The sequence below is a fragment of the Channa argus genome, chromosome 18, assembly GCF_033026475.1.
Source record: "Channa argus isolate prfri chromosome 18, Channa argus male v1.0, whole genome shotgun sequence".
Classification (NCBI taxonomy): domain Eukaryota; kingdom Metazoa; phylum Chordata; class Actinopteri; order Anabantiformes; family Channidae; genus Channa; species Channa argus.
This window is the reverse complement of record NC_090214.1, coordinates 7,467,497-7,483,396: the sequence shown is the minus strand read 5'-3', so window position 1 is coordinate 7,483,396 and position 15,900 is coordinate 7,467,497. Positions and strand designations below refer to the sequence as shown.

At 38.5% G+C, this 15,900-nt stretch overlaps 1 protein-coding gene across 2 annotated transcripts in view; it reads left to right on the top strand.

The window, feature by feature from the left end:
• The window catches only part of arhgap24 (Rho GTPase activating protein 24), a 61,453-nt gene that overhangs the window by 18,154 nt on the left and 27,399 nt on the right, over positions 1-15,900 (top strand). The window contains exon 3 of one of the 2 annotated variants that reach the window (XM_067484461.1): positions 7,297-7,384. The exons of the other annotated variant lie outside the window; for it this stretch is intronic. Within the exon in view, the coding sequence (XP_067340562.1) occupies positions 7,297-7,384 (88 nt within the window). The remainder of the gene's footprint in view (positions 1-7,296; positions 7,385-15,900) is intronic. 2 annotated transcript variants of the gene reach the window in all.

Sequence of the window (15,900 nt, the reverse complement as noted above, 5' to 3'; positions counted from 1 at the left end):
TCAAAGTAGACATACTGTATGAGTACTGTATATGTTTATACACTAATGCAAGTGTACTCGATCTGGGAGCTTCTTGAAATGTTTTTGATGTATCTGTTGCAGAGGGTTTTCAAGTTCAAAGAACAATCGCTGAGCATATTTTTTTTTTATCATGGGAACAGAGTAATGGTTCACCATCCACCATCTCTGTTAACACAAAGTGCTTTCTGCTATCCGTGGTTTTGATGAGGTGTTTGTTCTAACAGGGCACCGTCAGCACACAGGACAACGAGTTTTTATTAAAGCTGTAAATCTCAGCACTTTTTGAAATGATGTTTTAAAATGGTATTGCTCTATCAATTGTAGCATGTCTTATAAGATACAGATGGCTCTCAAACAATCTACTTGTTTCAATCTGTCTTTTATTTCTTTTGATATTGTCAAACTAAATGCCTTCATATTATGTCTTAAGATGATATTCTTTGTACCAAGGCTTTAGAGTAGAGTACTTTTTTGTTTTGTTTTGTCTTGGTTATCTTCATGTCCCAGAGATATTTATCATGTAAGACACCAGGCAGTCTACTGAGACATGTCCCATTTTACTCATATGTTACTCTGTAACGCAAAAGTACCAGAATATTTCATAACTTTCAAGTTTTAGTAGTGCAAAGTTTGGTGCAATTAATGTATCCAGGGATGTTTTACTGTATTGCTTGTTGTTCAGTAAGTGGAAATTGGTAACTCAATCACACAAACAGTGTGAGACACATCCGAGAACCTTTAAAGAGCAGTGTTTTTTGGGTTTGTTTCTGTTTTTCTGTGGTAAAGGTGGCTGTACTGTATTGTAAGAGTTCTGCTGATCTAGCTGCAATGCTAATTTGTCTGGAAAAAAATTGCAGATGAGCAGGAAAATGCCTCCTTTCTGTTCTGTTTTGCAAGCCAAAATTGATGTCTCCTGCAGCTACGAAGTAGTTTGAATGATTTACCTATAGTCTAACAGAGATACATTTTTCTTTGACTTCCAATTTTTGAGCTTAGAGCAAACCAAGCTCCCCCCCACCACCCACTCCCCATCCCCCATAGCATATACCATCCCGCAGGCATGTCCTAAAAAAAAAAACAATTGCCAATTCAACAGCAAATGTAAAATTTTAAGAAACATATGAAAATAACTTCTGACAGCAGCTCTTGGAAAGTGAGGACAATCTGAGCAGCATCATCATCATCTGCCCTTAAACTGACGCACTGCTTTATGGTTTTATCTTCAATAAGGTTAAAGAAAGATGTTGAGAAACATTCTGTACTGCAGAGAAGAAACATTATTGAGTTACTCTGTGCATCTTAAGAGGGCACATTTTGTGATGTGTATAATGGCCTAAAGTCTGTCAAATGTGAGAGTATAATCTAATTTAAATATAGATTAAAGTAGCAATAGTAATAGAAACTGCAATGTTAACATTTGTTACCTCTCATACACGCCAAGAGCACTATGTTTACCCCAATCATCCCTTTATATTTGGAAGTTTTCAATGTGATCTCGTTGGGATTTATATTCTTTTTAAACCAAAAACAAGCAAATGTAAAGTAATTTATGATGGACTGAACACATACTTTTTTAAATGACTCTTAAGAGCCTCTGGTGATGTGCTGTGCAGTCATACGGTTGGTTTTTTAACTATCGCTTAGGCAGAAACTGCTGCATGAAACTTTATATGTGTAACTTAAGTACCTCTTGGGTGGAGATAAAAGGTTTGTATCAGGCAGGCAGCAGTAGCAGTAGCAGCTGTGACAGGTATTCCAACGAGAAAGTGACAGGAGGTTGTGTGTTTTCCAGCTGCTTGAGCTAAAATGACTGCACGTGCTTTTTGTGTTTCAGGAATCCTGTGGTTTTTGATGGATTCAATGTGTCAAAGCAGCAGACTTGAGACAATTCTTGATTATGTTGAACCTGCTCTTTGTCCCAGATTGTGTTTCACATGACACAATTATTTGCTTTAAGGCTCAAAGGTGTCTTTGTACTCAGTGCCAGAGATTGTCAGATTTTCATGAGATCTTTAAAGTTTGACCTTATAACGACTTATCTTGTCATCTTAAAGTTTGTTTGACTCTTTTACCAAAATGCAAACCAAAAGCACAGTCTAAATTGTAGGTAGAGACCATTATGCGATTGTTGTTTATCCTCCATTTTAATTCCCCTCTTGTTAATTTCAGTCTGTATTTGCCTGATTGAAAGTACAATCAGGCAAATATAGAGGCTTAATGAAAACTAAACACATGCGGACAGGCAGAATGCATAACTGTCATCTGAGTTTGACTTCCTGTCTCAGAAAGGTCACTTCAGCTGGAGAACAGCATTCATTGGATTTAAAATGTGGATCAAGAGGTCAAGGTTTAATGTGTACATCAATGACCTGTTAAGCCAATAACTTCTGATGCCTTAAAAGGTCATTTATGTACACATTACACCTTGACCTGTATCATTTATTTGTTTGCAATTTGACATCAAGTTTTGCTTCACCATATTTTATTCTTAATTTTATTAAGGTGCCACAATCATCGTTTTATTTAGCAAACTAAGGTTTTGTCTGAAATCTCGCACCTAATTAAATTAAATGTTTTCCATGCCAGAATATACAATCTCTAGAAAAAACTGCAGTCAAAAGGGGGACGGCTTTCAGTTTGTCCCTTCAGGGTTTGCCAAAGTGGAATGGGTTGTGCACGTTGATTTGTAATCTTTTACGCCGGATGCCCTTCCTGTTGCAACCATCCCATTTTAGCCAGGCTCAGGACCGGCACCAAGGTGGCCCTTGGCCTTTCTGGTTGTACTCACTGGTTGTACTGTAGTGAAAAAATAGAATGGAGCCGATCATATTCAATAATGTACAGGCTGGTCCAAAAATATATTTCTGTCATTTTAATGAGAAAGCCTATTTGTCCTAATAGCTAATAATGAATAACCCAAAGGTACATGGAACAATGAAGTCTACAATTACTGACATTAACCCTATATACTCAAGTATACTCTGTCACCTTTACAGTGGTAAATTGTTCATGATCTAAACTAATGTCACATTAATTGTTACAGGAAACTGTGGGTAGACAAACTTGTGTAGATGCCATTAAATAAAAAGATCTGGTCTCCCAGTTGCCTGCAGTCCGAGAAAACAAAACAAATTTGTTCTTCTGGAGCATACTGCTGGGCACAGCCTCTGAAACGGCTCCCTGACAGGCTGGGCTAGTATTTACAAGCTTGAGCCTCCTGCTGTCACTTTCCTCAGGCAGATTTCCCTAAACCTCCTGTGATTCATGTGTGTGTGTGTGTGTGTGTGTGTGTGTGTGTGTGTGTGTGTGTGTGTGTCATTTTTAACTTCAAGAACAAAAGATAATTGGGTTTGTGTCATTTCAGTGGACCTCATCCTGGTTAAAAACAATATAAAAGTGTAGAAAACAGCCTTTAATGGCTGGGTGGGATGGCCCAGGCTACCATACTGTTTGCTGGGTAAATATTACTCTGTCTGTGGCTGCGTTTGTCTGCAGCAAACAACAGGCCACCAGGGAGGATGTCAGTATGGAAAGTGTGGCTGTGGCTTGGAGGAATATTCACAATGCAGCGGTTTCACATTATGGCGGTACTCCGCAGGACCTTTTCTTCCTTTATGAGAATATAAAGCACACATTTGTGAATTTTATCTTCTCAAACATAATTAATTTCAGTCACTTCCTGTGTCCCTGGAATCGGGTTCATTGAAAAGGACACAAAGATCTTAAAATACCTTTAATCCTGTGATATTGACGCTAAGCAGATTCTCTTTCTGACAACCGCATTAAGCGAGCTCGTATCCTCACTCCCTCCACTTCAGAGCGTGTCTGTGCCATCTTTATAGCACCCTTTAAAGCACTTCATCTGGGGCCTGAGGTGGGGTTTCCACTTCCTGGTTGTCACAGTTATAACTCATTAAAGAGCCCTCTCAACTTGAAAGAAAGTGACCCCCTTCTCAGATCCTGTTCGTGTGTTTGGTTCCCTAATACTGAAGCTGTCACCAGCACACATCTTGTCTGAATTAGCATGAACCCAGACAGAGGTCAGTTTAATGACTGTCAGATGCTGCAAGGTGAGGTGTTAATTAAGTGAAAAGTTATTATTTGAGTGCATAAAGGTCAGCCTGCAGCAGGTTAGGTTGTAATCCATTGTAGTCACTTTAATTATCAGCAAGGGGGAGTATTTGCAATATAGGAGTGTGGCTACTGTACGTGTAAAGACTATAAACGACATACTAATTACTTGTGCCTGTTTATAGAAATAACGTTCCATCATCATGAGACTCAGAATCTGTCCTTTCTGCTCTGATGCAACTTTGTTTCGCTTTTTATGCTCCTTAGTGCTCTGCACACCCCTTCAAATACTTGTCGTTTTGTGGCATCCACATTTAAAGCAAACTGAATGCTAATAAATGTACTAAACAGGCTGATTTTCTGTTTGGTCAAAATGGCTGAGCTCAATCAAAAACTCTGTGCAGCACTGCCAGTCCTGTTCAATGAGTCTGCGTCACGTGAGGCTTCCACAGCAACTCCTCAGACTAAGGTGCATATTTCCGTGCAAAAAAACTTTGGAAAAAATTGTTGCATATAGTTAAAGTTAACAGTGTGTATAGTGTGTAAGTCCAGGTTACAAGATGTAGACTTTTACTCCTTTATTTAATTGCATAATTAATTAATTGTTTGATAATCGATTTATCAATGAGCCCAAATGTCAGAAAACAAAGTCCCAAAGAAAATTCAGAAATTAGTTTTTATATTGCTACTACTTTATATGTTTTTAGGCATCAAAAACAATATATTACATTTTCTAAGATTTCTAAGATGATGATACTATATGATTTTGTAGGTAGAATAGTCATCAGCAAAGTGACTTTGAATGAGAATAGAATCTTTCAAATAAAAAATAAAAAAACTGTACAATACACTTAAAATTACAACAAAATGGTGGTAATATAAGGATTTTTACCTTTTTAGTTTATAGAAAGAACCTGCATACACAGTTATACCCCTATCCCTGTTATACATTTTACAAAATCATATGCTATCATTTACAGATAAGAACATAAAACATTACAGTAGAATTATGTACAGATTGCTTTTCATAGCCTTTAAGATAAATGATACTTCCTAAAAACGGAACTCATAAGTAATTGTGACTATTACATTTTGAAACATTTGAGTGATATGTTGGGCAAAATGGGCAGTGGAGTGATTGGCGCTCCCACCTCACAGCTAGTAGATGGACCCAATGTAGACCAGAATCCAGCTCCAGAGTATGACGTTGTGCGCTTTAATGATCATCGTTACACAACATGTTATGTAAGTATGTGTGTGACTTGTCCCTGTATGTAGCAGGTTGTTTTTAACAAGACAAACTGCATTCAAACTGTGGTGGCCATAGCTCAGATGTTAAGGCAGTGGTCCACGACCCACAGGGTCAGCTGTTTGATTCCCGGCCCCACCGTGCTATGTGTTGAGGTGTCCTTGGGCAAGAAACTGACCCCCTAAGTTGCTCCTGGTGGGTCAGGTGAGCCTTAGCATGGCAGCCACTGCCATTTGGGTCTGAATGGGTGATTGAGAAGCAACATTGTAAAGCGTCTTGGATAAAAGCACTATGTAAGCAGCCGTGTAACTAAACCTGGCCGATGTCCTTTCTTAACGTGCACCCTGAAGATGTTTCACTAACCGTGATGTTAAGTCGGCGCTGTGGTGAAAAATGAACTGTAAAATATTTTTCATGTTGAATTATTCTGGCAAACACAGCTGCCAGTTGTTTTTTTTTATTCAAACAGTGTATAGGTTATCAGTGTCTTCCTGGACTAAACCATAAACCTACCTGCTGCACTCTGTAAAATTGAAATGAGTTTCTGGCACAATCTGTTGTCTACAGCTATTTTATAATGGACAAAACTTTTCCTGCAGCAGGACAAGTTGATTAGAAGTCCTGCATTTGAGAACAGTGTCATTATGTCTGACCACTCACCACATTTACCTGTATTAAATCACATGCAAAAGAAAAAAAAACCCCTTCAGATTTGTCAGTTATAACCCAGCATACTGCCTAATGCAGCAGGTGTCATTAATCCCATGTGTCTGCCCCGATTGTGTTTACAGCTGCTGGAAGTGAGGTGAGGTGTAGCAGCTGCAGAGGAAATGGACTTCTGAAGAAGCATCACAGTTTATATGATGTCCGATGAGGTGGACAGCAGCTTTGAGGGGGTGTTTGAGTTGATTGCAGTCAGAAACTTGTTGCCCGGAGACGGGAAGCCGTGGACCACACAGACAGTGACTAGAAGGCTGGATACTTTTAAAGCTACTGGCTGAATAATTTGCCCTCTGTATCAGTAAAGCTTGCACCTTTTTAATCATCACTCTCCTTGCAAATATTTTCTCTCCTTAATAAATTGATATATTTATGTAACAGATGATAATGTAACCCAGGATACCAACATAACAATATACAGTATCAATATATAGTAACTGCAGTGTTTTGATAAAGACTTACACAGTAAATTAATTATTATTTTTAGCAACAATTTTAAGTGAGGGGTTCACCCCAAACCTGTATTATCCAGTGTGATTAGCAACAGATCTACCAGCCAATCACGTAAGACTTTCACAATACAAATCAGTCACCATTATAGATCCTTCCCCCAATCATGAGTGCAGGTGGTTAAACTGCTATTCAGATGATAGTCTCACGCCCTCACACCATCCCCTAGCTGCCTGTGATTTGTTTGCAAACAATTTGCAGCACAGGCGAATGGGCGTGAGCGTTGTGAGCGTGTCGGTTGTTCCAGGGGCAGAAAATTCCACTTTTTGAATGCATTGTTCCAATAACAAATGTCACTATTTTGCACACAATTTTTCTCACAGTAATGTCTGTAAACTTATTGCTGCTGAACTTATTGCTGGAGTGGTGATGTCTGTCAGGTCTGAGAGACAATGTACAGTTTTATGTATAAAACTGATTTGCATGTTGTAGCATATGTACATAAATGATATAAAATGAATGTACACATTTAAAGGCTACTTTTGATCCACAGGCATAAACCACTGTGTATAACATGTTTGTATAGGGCTGCGTAGCTGCAGACTGGACCATGCCCATGTTGTGCAGTTAAATCTGGCACCATTTTAACATGAAATTGGAAAAATGAAAACATTCATATCCAAAAAGAATCAGTATCATTTACTGATTATAGAACAGTGAAAAGTTAGTCTTGAAACCAACATTCTTTGTGTGTTTCTGATGAGCTTGATCTGTTTTCTCCACAGGGAATCATTTTCTTACCTGGAAACAAAGTTACAGAGCATCCAGCCAGTGGTGAGGAAGGGGGGAAATATTTTTTCGAAGTCCTTCCAGGTAGGAAAAGATAAAAACTATGTAATGTTTGGGGTTGTCTTAACTGATGACAGATTGATGATAGCAGTGTTTACTGGTTACCAGCACTAACAAAAACATGAGGTTTTGATCAATCTTGTCTGCACCAAATAAATTTGGTTTTAGCCTTAAACTCTGTGGGAATCATCTGGGAGGAATTTTGCCATTTACTGATTTTATATGGCAGTTGCAATGTTAACGGTTTGTTTGCCAGTTGTTTTTTGGGTTTGCATGAATAAAGACTTTTCTGCCTAAGTGTTTTTAGATCACAATAGAGATGAGAGTGATGAAACAGGACATAAGGTCATGACACAGATTCAAGTGCACATCATTCATGTGCATGTGGTTAACTTAAGCTTGAAAGACTTTCCACCTTTGAAAGCATATGACATTGTCATTTTAGTTGATTCCGAGTAGCTACTTTTCAAAGCAGCTATTTTACATTCATATTCAATGTCAACTTGTTAACTTATGATTAATACTTCTCATGATTGGAGGAGGTTGTGTTAGAGGAGAAACAATATTATTAGCTGCTATGCTAGAAGGCTTTATTTAAATATAAAGTTTCATCAAGCATCCAAAAGCATTAGACACTGGGTATTTTAATGTCGTTTTCGATGCAATGTGATTGTCCTTAAGTGATCATATGCCAAGTGGTTCAAGAAAATTTCACAGAATGGCAAAGGCAGGTTTTTCAGTGTCTTATGATATGGCAATATCCCATGTTTGTATTTTTTCTCTTTGATTTAAATATATAGTCAGTTTTTAATTTTGGAAAAGTCTAAGAAGTTATTAACAATCACTGCCTCTCCTCACCGCATTTGTTTCAGTGATTAAAACTGCCTATGGACGTATGTGTCATTTTATTTTACAATTAATGCGTTAGGAGCTGACCAATTGGGGTGGGGCTGGTAGGTAGGGATGGCAGCTGGCCCCCTTTCCGCTCGGCAAATTTACCACTTTGGGTGTGTGTTTCAAGATGTGCAGTAGCTCATAACACACACATATGTAACTGTACATTTTCCAGGGCCATTAAATGTGACTGACTGACAAAAACCCATAATAAGTTATTTGCACCCTCGTTTATCAGGAAGTGAAACAGTTGCACATAACCCCACACCCAGCATTCTATGTAGAAATGCATAACAAGCACGTTAGAGCAGATTGGTAACGTCTACCTTGAACTTTTTGTTAACTTTTCTCCCAAGAGGAGAACGTTCAAATCTTCTAAAGTTACTGCCGCTGACAAGAACCCTCAGTGCAATCAGTAAGATTTTACATACAGTACTCTGAAAATTATTCACATGCTTCACTGACTCACAGTGAGCCCACTTTCAGTCTCACTTTCACTTCCTTTTACCGCAGTATTAGTTTTTGCCATTCGTTATTTTAGGCTGTGAAATGATATACTATTTTGGTTAAGTGTGGGGGAAAAAAATAGGTTGTGTGATTACATATAACGGTTTTAATCCACTGGAGGAAATTCTCTACCACTGCAAACACTTTTCATGTCCACCTATGTTTTCCTGTAAGACCACCCTTTATTCGTTTTTGCAAAAATTACGGATGAAGGGAGTGAAAGTTTGAAATACCACTTACTCAAATTTTACTACCTGCATAGCAGCTATAACAGAATTACCACAGCACCAGTTGCTGTTCCCAACTGCAACATTCCAGTTAATCTACCTTCAAAATCATCATGGTATCTATTAATACTTTATATAACTAAGATACTCCTAAAGCTGTAACCGCTATATAAATGTGAAAATGATGGTGTTGTGGCTGATCAGTATCACATGTTCCACACATTGATTTGGCATCTGTTTTTATGCCAGATGTCCTTCCTGCCACAACCCTCCCATTTTTTTGTAACCAAAGTTGCCCTTGGTGGCTGGGTGGGGACACACCTGATGGGGTGGGATTCAAACACGCTGCCTTCTGAATCCCAACCCAATGCTCTACCATGAGCCACCAGGCCCACTAATTTGAGAGGCCATATAAAGTAGTTAATATATTGGAATGTTAGTTACTCTCTTCTTTTGTAAAAGTAAAAATGCTGTCTTTCCTTCATGGTGGTTACCAGGAGGCTATAGAAAGATGCCTAAAATAATTAATGGATCCACCTTCAGATCTCACTTGCTTTAAACCAAGGACATTATTGACTGATGAAGCTTTCATTATTGTTTATTTAATATTTTTGCTGACCGTCCTTTCTCAGACATGTAGTGTTTTCTTTTTTGTTTTTGTAATAACTTTATTTTATATTTCACAACAGATTTACACCTTTTTTCTGAATACAATTACAGTTGGATCCCTTACTTTTTACAATCTTTAATGTTGTATACGTGGTGCGTAGTGCACACGTTTTTCCTCAATAATGTGAATACGCCTACAAAAACAAAACAAAAAAGCCAAAACAAAAAGCAAAAAACATTACTATTGTTTAGATTTAATATACAGTTTATTTGTGATTTCTCTTTGACTGACTTTATGTCTGCAGTAAACCTTCTTCACAGACTCAGCTCATTGTGGCTGTGTTTCAGATGCTATAAAATTAATTACTTACGCAGACTGAAACTTGTGGACCATAACATTACACATCAGGAGTCAAAATACATTAAGAGAATTCCAGAAATCTTTACTGCTAAACTGTTCTGCATCATTCGCAATGTCCTCATACTGAGAGAAAACAGAAACATGGCTTGTTATGAGGCAGCAAATAAAGAGGCACAGAGAGCAAATGAAGGGAAAACACAGCACATATATTCCACTGGTCTAAATGTGGCCATGAACACAACACTTGGTCTCTTGCAGACAGACAGACGGGAAGTGGTAGGGGCGGGGGTCGAGAACTACTGGGGGAATAGGGTGAAAGTCAGAGTTGTACAGAGATGTCTGTTGTCTTATAAGGGACAGTGATGAGGCATGAACTTGAGTTTTTTGTCAACTGACAGCACTTGAATAGCAGCATCATGGTGTGTGTGTGTGTGTGTGTGTGTGTTTGTGTGTGTGTGTGTGTGTTCGGGGGGGGTAAACTGTAAACTGGGGGGGGGGGTAATGGTGTGTGTGTGTGTGTGAGGGTGTGGGGGGGTGGGGGGGTGTTGTTGTTGCATCTTTTGAAAGTTTTCGTTACCATGTGAACCAGCTGGAAATGTTGCAAAATTGCTCAGAAAACATCTCTGCAACTTTCATTCACCTGTGCTGCAAGGTGTGTGTTCTGTTCCTCTCTGTTCTCATCTCTCACATCTGGATGATGTGTGTGTGTATGAGGGAGGCTTTTGAAGCAGTCTCACCACATGGCCATCAATATTTAGACTAGAATCGTGGCTATGGCATAGTTTAAACTGTCTGACAGGGGCACACAGGTACAGACACACTGAGGCTTTTGTTTTGCCTGACCAAACCAAGATTTTAGGGAACGTTGACTTCCATCACACTGAGACGTTACAGCATGTGCACATGGGCTGAGCTAAGGGAAACAGAAAAATACTCCTTGAATGGAGCGATCAAAAATTGCCTTTCTGGGATTATCGTGAATATGTAAAATAAGAATATTTATTGGAGGTAGCAGTGATATTCTGTGCAGCCACATTGGATACACCTGCAAGCTATTCTAAATTCTGATGCCTCCTCAGGGAACAGAAAACGTAGCTTTGGAATTTATTTAGTATTTCTCATATATCATGACAGAGTAAAACTGCATATCCATATATCTGGAATAAATATAACATCCTGCAGCTCAGGATCAGTGTGAAGTTTGATCTGATGCAGCTGAATCCTCCCGGGAATGTCAGGTAACTGAACAGCTACAGGGTAAGTGGGAATCCGGATTTTAAGGCTGTGATTCAGTGAGCAATCAGAGCCTGGCTTAAGCAAATTGTGGCTTTAAATAAAAATGGCACAAACTTTTCATTATTTCCCTGTCAAAGTTACATAAATATCTGTAGCTAAATGCCGCTCCCACGACAAAAGTATGATTAATTACCCCATTTTCTATAAAGAAAGAATCAACAAAGGAAACACTCCCTGCTGTGTACTTGATGGAGAAACACTGTGCTCCTCTTTCCCTAAGTGCTAATAAACACGAGGCTTTGGCTCCAGTCTTAATTCAGTATATCACTCTCTCTCTCTTTGCCCTAGGCTCAGTCTTTTGCCCTCTCTCTTTTCTCTTGGTAGTTTTTTTTTAAGGCCCTGGTCGGGCCACAGCAAGCCAATGCTACTGAGTTATGGAATATTACCTTTCTCATCCCCGGAGGCCTCCATTCCTTTATTGATTGAAAGTCCCCAGGATCATGTTGCCAGTCTAAGCTTAAAAGCTGTTTACACAGCAAAGAGTTCATAATACATACCTGAGTGAAAGAGTCTTCTCTGCTACCTCTATCAAGGAACTTTGCTTGGCTTCAGCTTATTGCGCAAGGTAAACATGTAGGCAGTATCTCATTTTGCCTGAAATGACTTGGTGCTGTACTGAAATCAGGATATATTGCGGGAACAGCCCCTGACCCTCTGTCCAGGCTAAGACAATAGTGCCCTCTTGTGGTTTTCTGAATAATTACAGTTCATGAAACACCTGACAATTTGTTATCACGGTCACAGAATTTGTCTCAGCAAAAAGTATTAATTTTGCTGAAACACAATTTGTTTTGCATTTATGTACAATGTAAAATATTACTACTTAAAATGCTACTACAAATGGTTTAATAGCTTGCATTGACCCACTATTTAGTACTGTAGTTTTACAGAGCACAGTATTTTTATTCGTGAGCATCAACTTAGTACATTGTACCTACTGATGCAACTGAGAGACACTTATTTACTATTTGAAAAGCTTCATTATTTGTTCTTAACATTAGTGTCATTGTCAGAACACTTGTCCTCCATAGTAACATTTACTGAGTTTCATAAGTAAATGTGTCCTAAGTTTTCATGTTTTGATTTAGCGTGTTTGTGATTGATGCTTCATCGGGATTGTGTGACATGTGGGTTTAATGGGTAGCTGTAGGTAGTGACCTCTGCAGTGACTTATGAGTGTCATATGTCACTGCTATATTCACGCAATGTGACTTATGACATTGAGTTATGATAATTACAGTGTAATTATGTGTAGCCAGGCAAGAGTGGGAGTAAATCAGTGCCAGACAGCAGAGAAGTGGTGTTTGGAAATCCTTAGAGACCTGTCATTATTAGTCTTGTTAATGAGAAAATTGAGAACAAAGATTATTACGAACTGTTATGTTATGATCATTCTTGGAATGTGCTTTATCAAGATAACATGATAATCTTATTTGAGCCCCTATGGTCAGTTCTTATTACACCGTAATGACTGTAAGTCTAATACTAAAATTACTATTGTAGGGTGAAGACAGACATGCAATTTTAAGACCACAGTCCACTGTACTGTCCGTTATAAGGAAGCCAAAGGTTACTAAGAAGCTGGCATTTAGAAAGAAGGTTTCCAAATTTAATGAATCCTGATGGATAGATGGATGAATTTTAAAAAAAGCCATAGTGGTTCTCTTTTAATAACCCATATGGTTATTATTGCACTTGTTCAATAATTGTTATAAATATGTCAGGCTAAGAATAAAACATTAGGCATCAGGGTTTAATAAGCCACGGTGAAGTAATTGAGAGAAAATTAATGCAGTGCTGACATTTCAGTGTCAGGACACATGGAGATGGTTTTCAAATAGGCCTCTATCTTACATTAGTCGCAGAATCTGGTGCTGGCATTGGCTGTGTGTCTATATGTGTGTGAGGCCTGTAAATAAAGAAAAGTTTAACAAATACTGGTACAGCAACAATGTGCTGCATTCACACTGCCCTCTGGTCAAAAACAACAGGCTCACTGTCTGTGCAAGCAGCTTATTAAATAGCATGGTAGTTGTTTGTGGGTTCATTGTTAGGTAACCTCTGCAGTCATAGTAATGTTGAGGCGAGTACTAGAGGAATGAGAAGATGGAGCTATAGAGCAACACATTCCTAACTTTTGCACCCAGCAGTATTGGCTTGACAATAGGTCTCGGCCACTAGAACTTTTCTTGCTTTTCACAATGTCCATAAATGTTAAGTGCAGTGAAGGACACTGCACTTAACATTCAACATTCATTTAACATTAACATTCAACATAACACTTTGGCTGATCATAATAGAGACATTAAGAAGTATGCAGGGTACCCCTGCTCTAAAGATTACCCTGGGTAATGGACTTGGTGATATAAGAATCATCAATTCAAAACAGACTGCACATTGTATTCAACAAATAGACTAGAAACCATATGTTGAAACTCTACTGACCACAAAGATGTTCTTATACGGATAATGGTGGATTTATCTCATCCAGCAGGTGGTCTCTCAAATCTCTGGGAATTAATTCTCCAAACAGATGGATATTTGACATTTACATTGTTACTTCTTGAAAAAATATCAAATATCAAAAATTGACATTACTAAATGGCAGCGGATCTGTCCCTGGTTAAATGCCGACGTGGAATGTGAACGGTACTTGGGCTGAGCTCACAAAAATATGTAAGATCAATACAACGACAGAGAAGAACATAAATTGAAAAAGTTTCATTTTCATTTCCCAATAACAATAACTTTTAGCCACTTTTCTTTTCTTCATTCTACCACCTTAATAGTTTGTTCATTAATGTAACCTTGAGGATGAATGTAGTCAAAGCTTAAACTCCTACTAACCATGAAGGTGTAACCCAAATAATTTCTTACCTAATAACTAAATAGCTTTTGTGGATTGACCAAACGGAACTATGACAACCAGACCTTAAAGGCGTGGTTATGATTGTTACCATGACAACTAATGTTTGTATGCCTGTAGGTCATATCCAAGGTTATCTAACAGTAAGTGCTTGTTTAGGTTGGAGGACATTAATGAATGTCCTAACAGTAAGACCAGGCCAAACAAGCCTTTTTAAAATCATCTTATACTTGCATTTTATTTGCAGTTCTTTAATAAAGGATATCAATTAATTAATTGAAAATGACATATGCAGCATAGGATGTAATAAATAAGAAACATAAAAGAGAAAACAAGCTAAAATAGAATAAGACGAACCAGGGGAAAGAGAAAAAGAGAATAACATCACAGTGATGTGCAACAAAGCCACAATAGTTCACACAGAGCACATTACAAAATAAAAGTTGTAGCAGTAATTATGATGAACATATATGTTAAGTCATACACATCTTTAATCAGATTAATCTGACAAGAAGGACCTAAATAAGCAGCTCTCTATGTTGCAAATTTCATTTTGTGATAGATTGATTTAATTAACAGTCGGGTGTGTAGCGTTCTCTGCGCATCCTCTGATGGATCATAAATCAAGGTGGAATATGAGCAACAGCATCAGGGCAAACATTAGAGAGAGAAAGCAGTGAAATGGATTTCATGGATATTGTTGCAGCAAAATGATGAAGCCCAGAGAAGCAAGAGTGGCCAGATTCTGCTTTGCATATAAAAGCGCAGACTGTCTTCATTTGGACATCTCCTACTAGTCTGACGGATGTGGTCAGTGTCCTTTATCCTCTTAAGGATTCACTTTGTAATATGACATTTTCCGAAAGGTCACAAACGGAATATTTTCACTCTTTGCTCTCTTCCCTCCTTGTGTTTATATACATCTTGATGTGTTTGTGTGCTTCCATGTTTTTCCAGTGTGCGTGTGACCTGGTGTCTGTTACAAAGCAGCACGTGGGCTCCTGCAGGAGCCGTGGCCTGACAAACTGCTGCTGTACTCATTTGGGCCTCTGAGGTTCACCTCCCTGTTTTTGTTGTTCACTTAATATCCGAAAGTATCATGCCAAAGCCCCAGCAAGACAAAGATACGGGGGGCCATCTCAGACAAACATGAATTCACTGGATATTAAGACTTAACGGAAATGAGCTTCAGCTCGTGTGAGCCACAGTCTGATATTAGATTCAAATCACCCAACAAGGAAATGCTGCTTGTGCACTGTAATTAATGGCTGTCACAGTCACTAACTCACAAAACAGATAATACAGATGTTTTTTATATTGAATTAGGACAGGCTATCTGCCAATTTTATGTTCCTTAGCATTCTAAAGCCACAGTCTAATAGCAAAACTAATACGATATTCACTATGAAAGGGTGGTTTTCATAGCTCCCATTAGTGCCACCCATGGCTTCATCAGTAAGATTTTCCATGGGGAACATCATAGCACAGGATGTTTGAGATTGTGACATTTCACTTGGAGCTTAAACAGCAAGTCTGATATGAGAGAGAGACCAGTGCTTTGAGTTCATAGTAAACACACAGTAAACTATGTCTGTCTTCCCATGGAGCTTTTCAGCTGCTGCTGCTTAAACTTTAGAGCAGAACTTTGTTGGGAACAGATAACAGAGACAGTCTGAACTTGTACTTTATCAAGTTCTGGAAAAGTATTCAGTGTCTCTGAAAGGCATGACATTGCTCATGGTGTCTTTGCTGCACTGGGGAGCAACTGGGGAAAAACCTG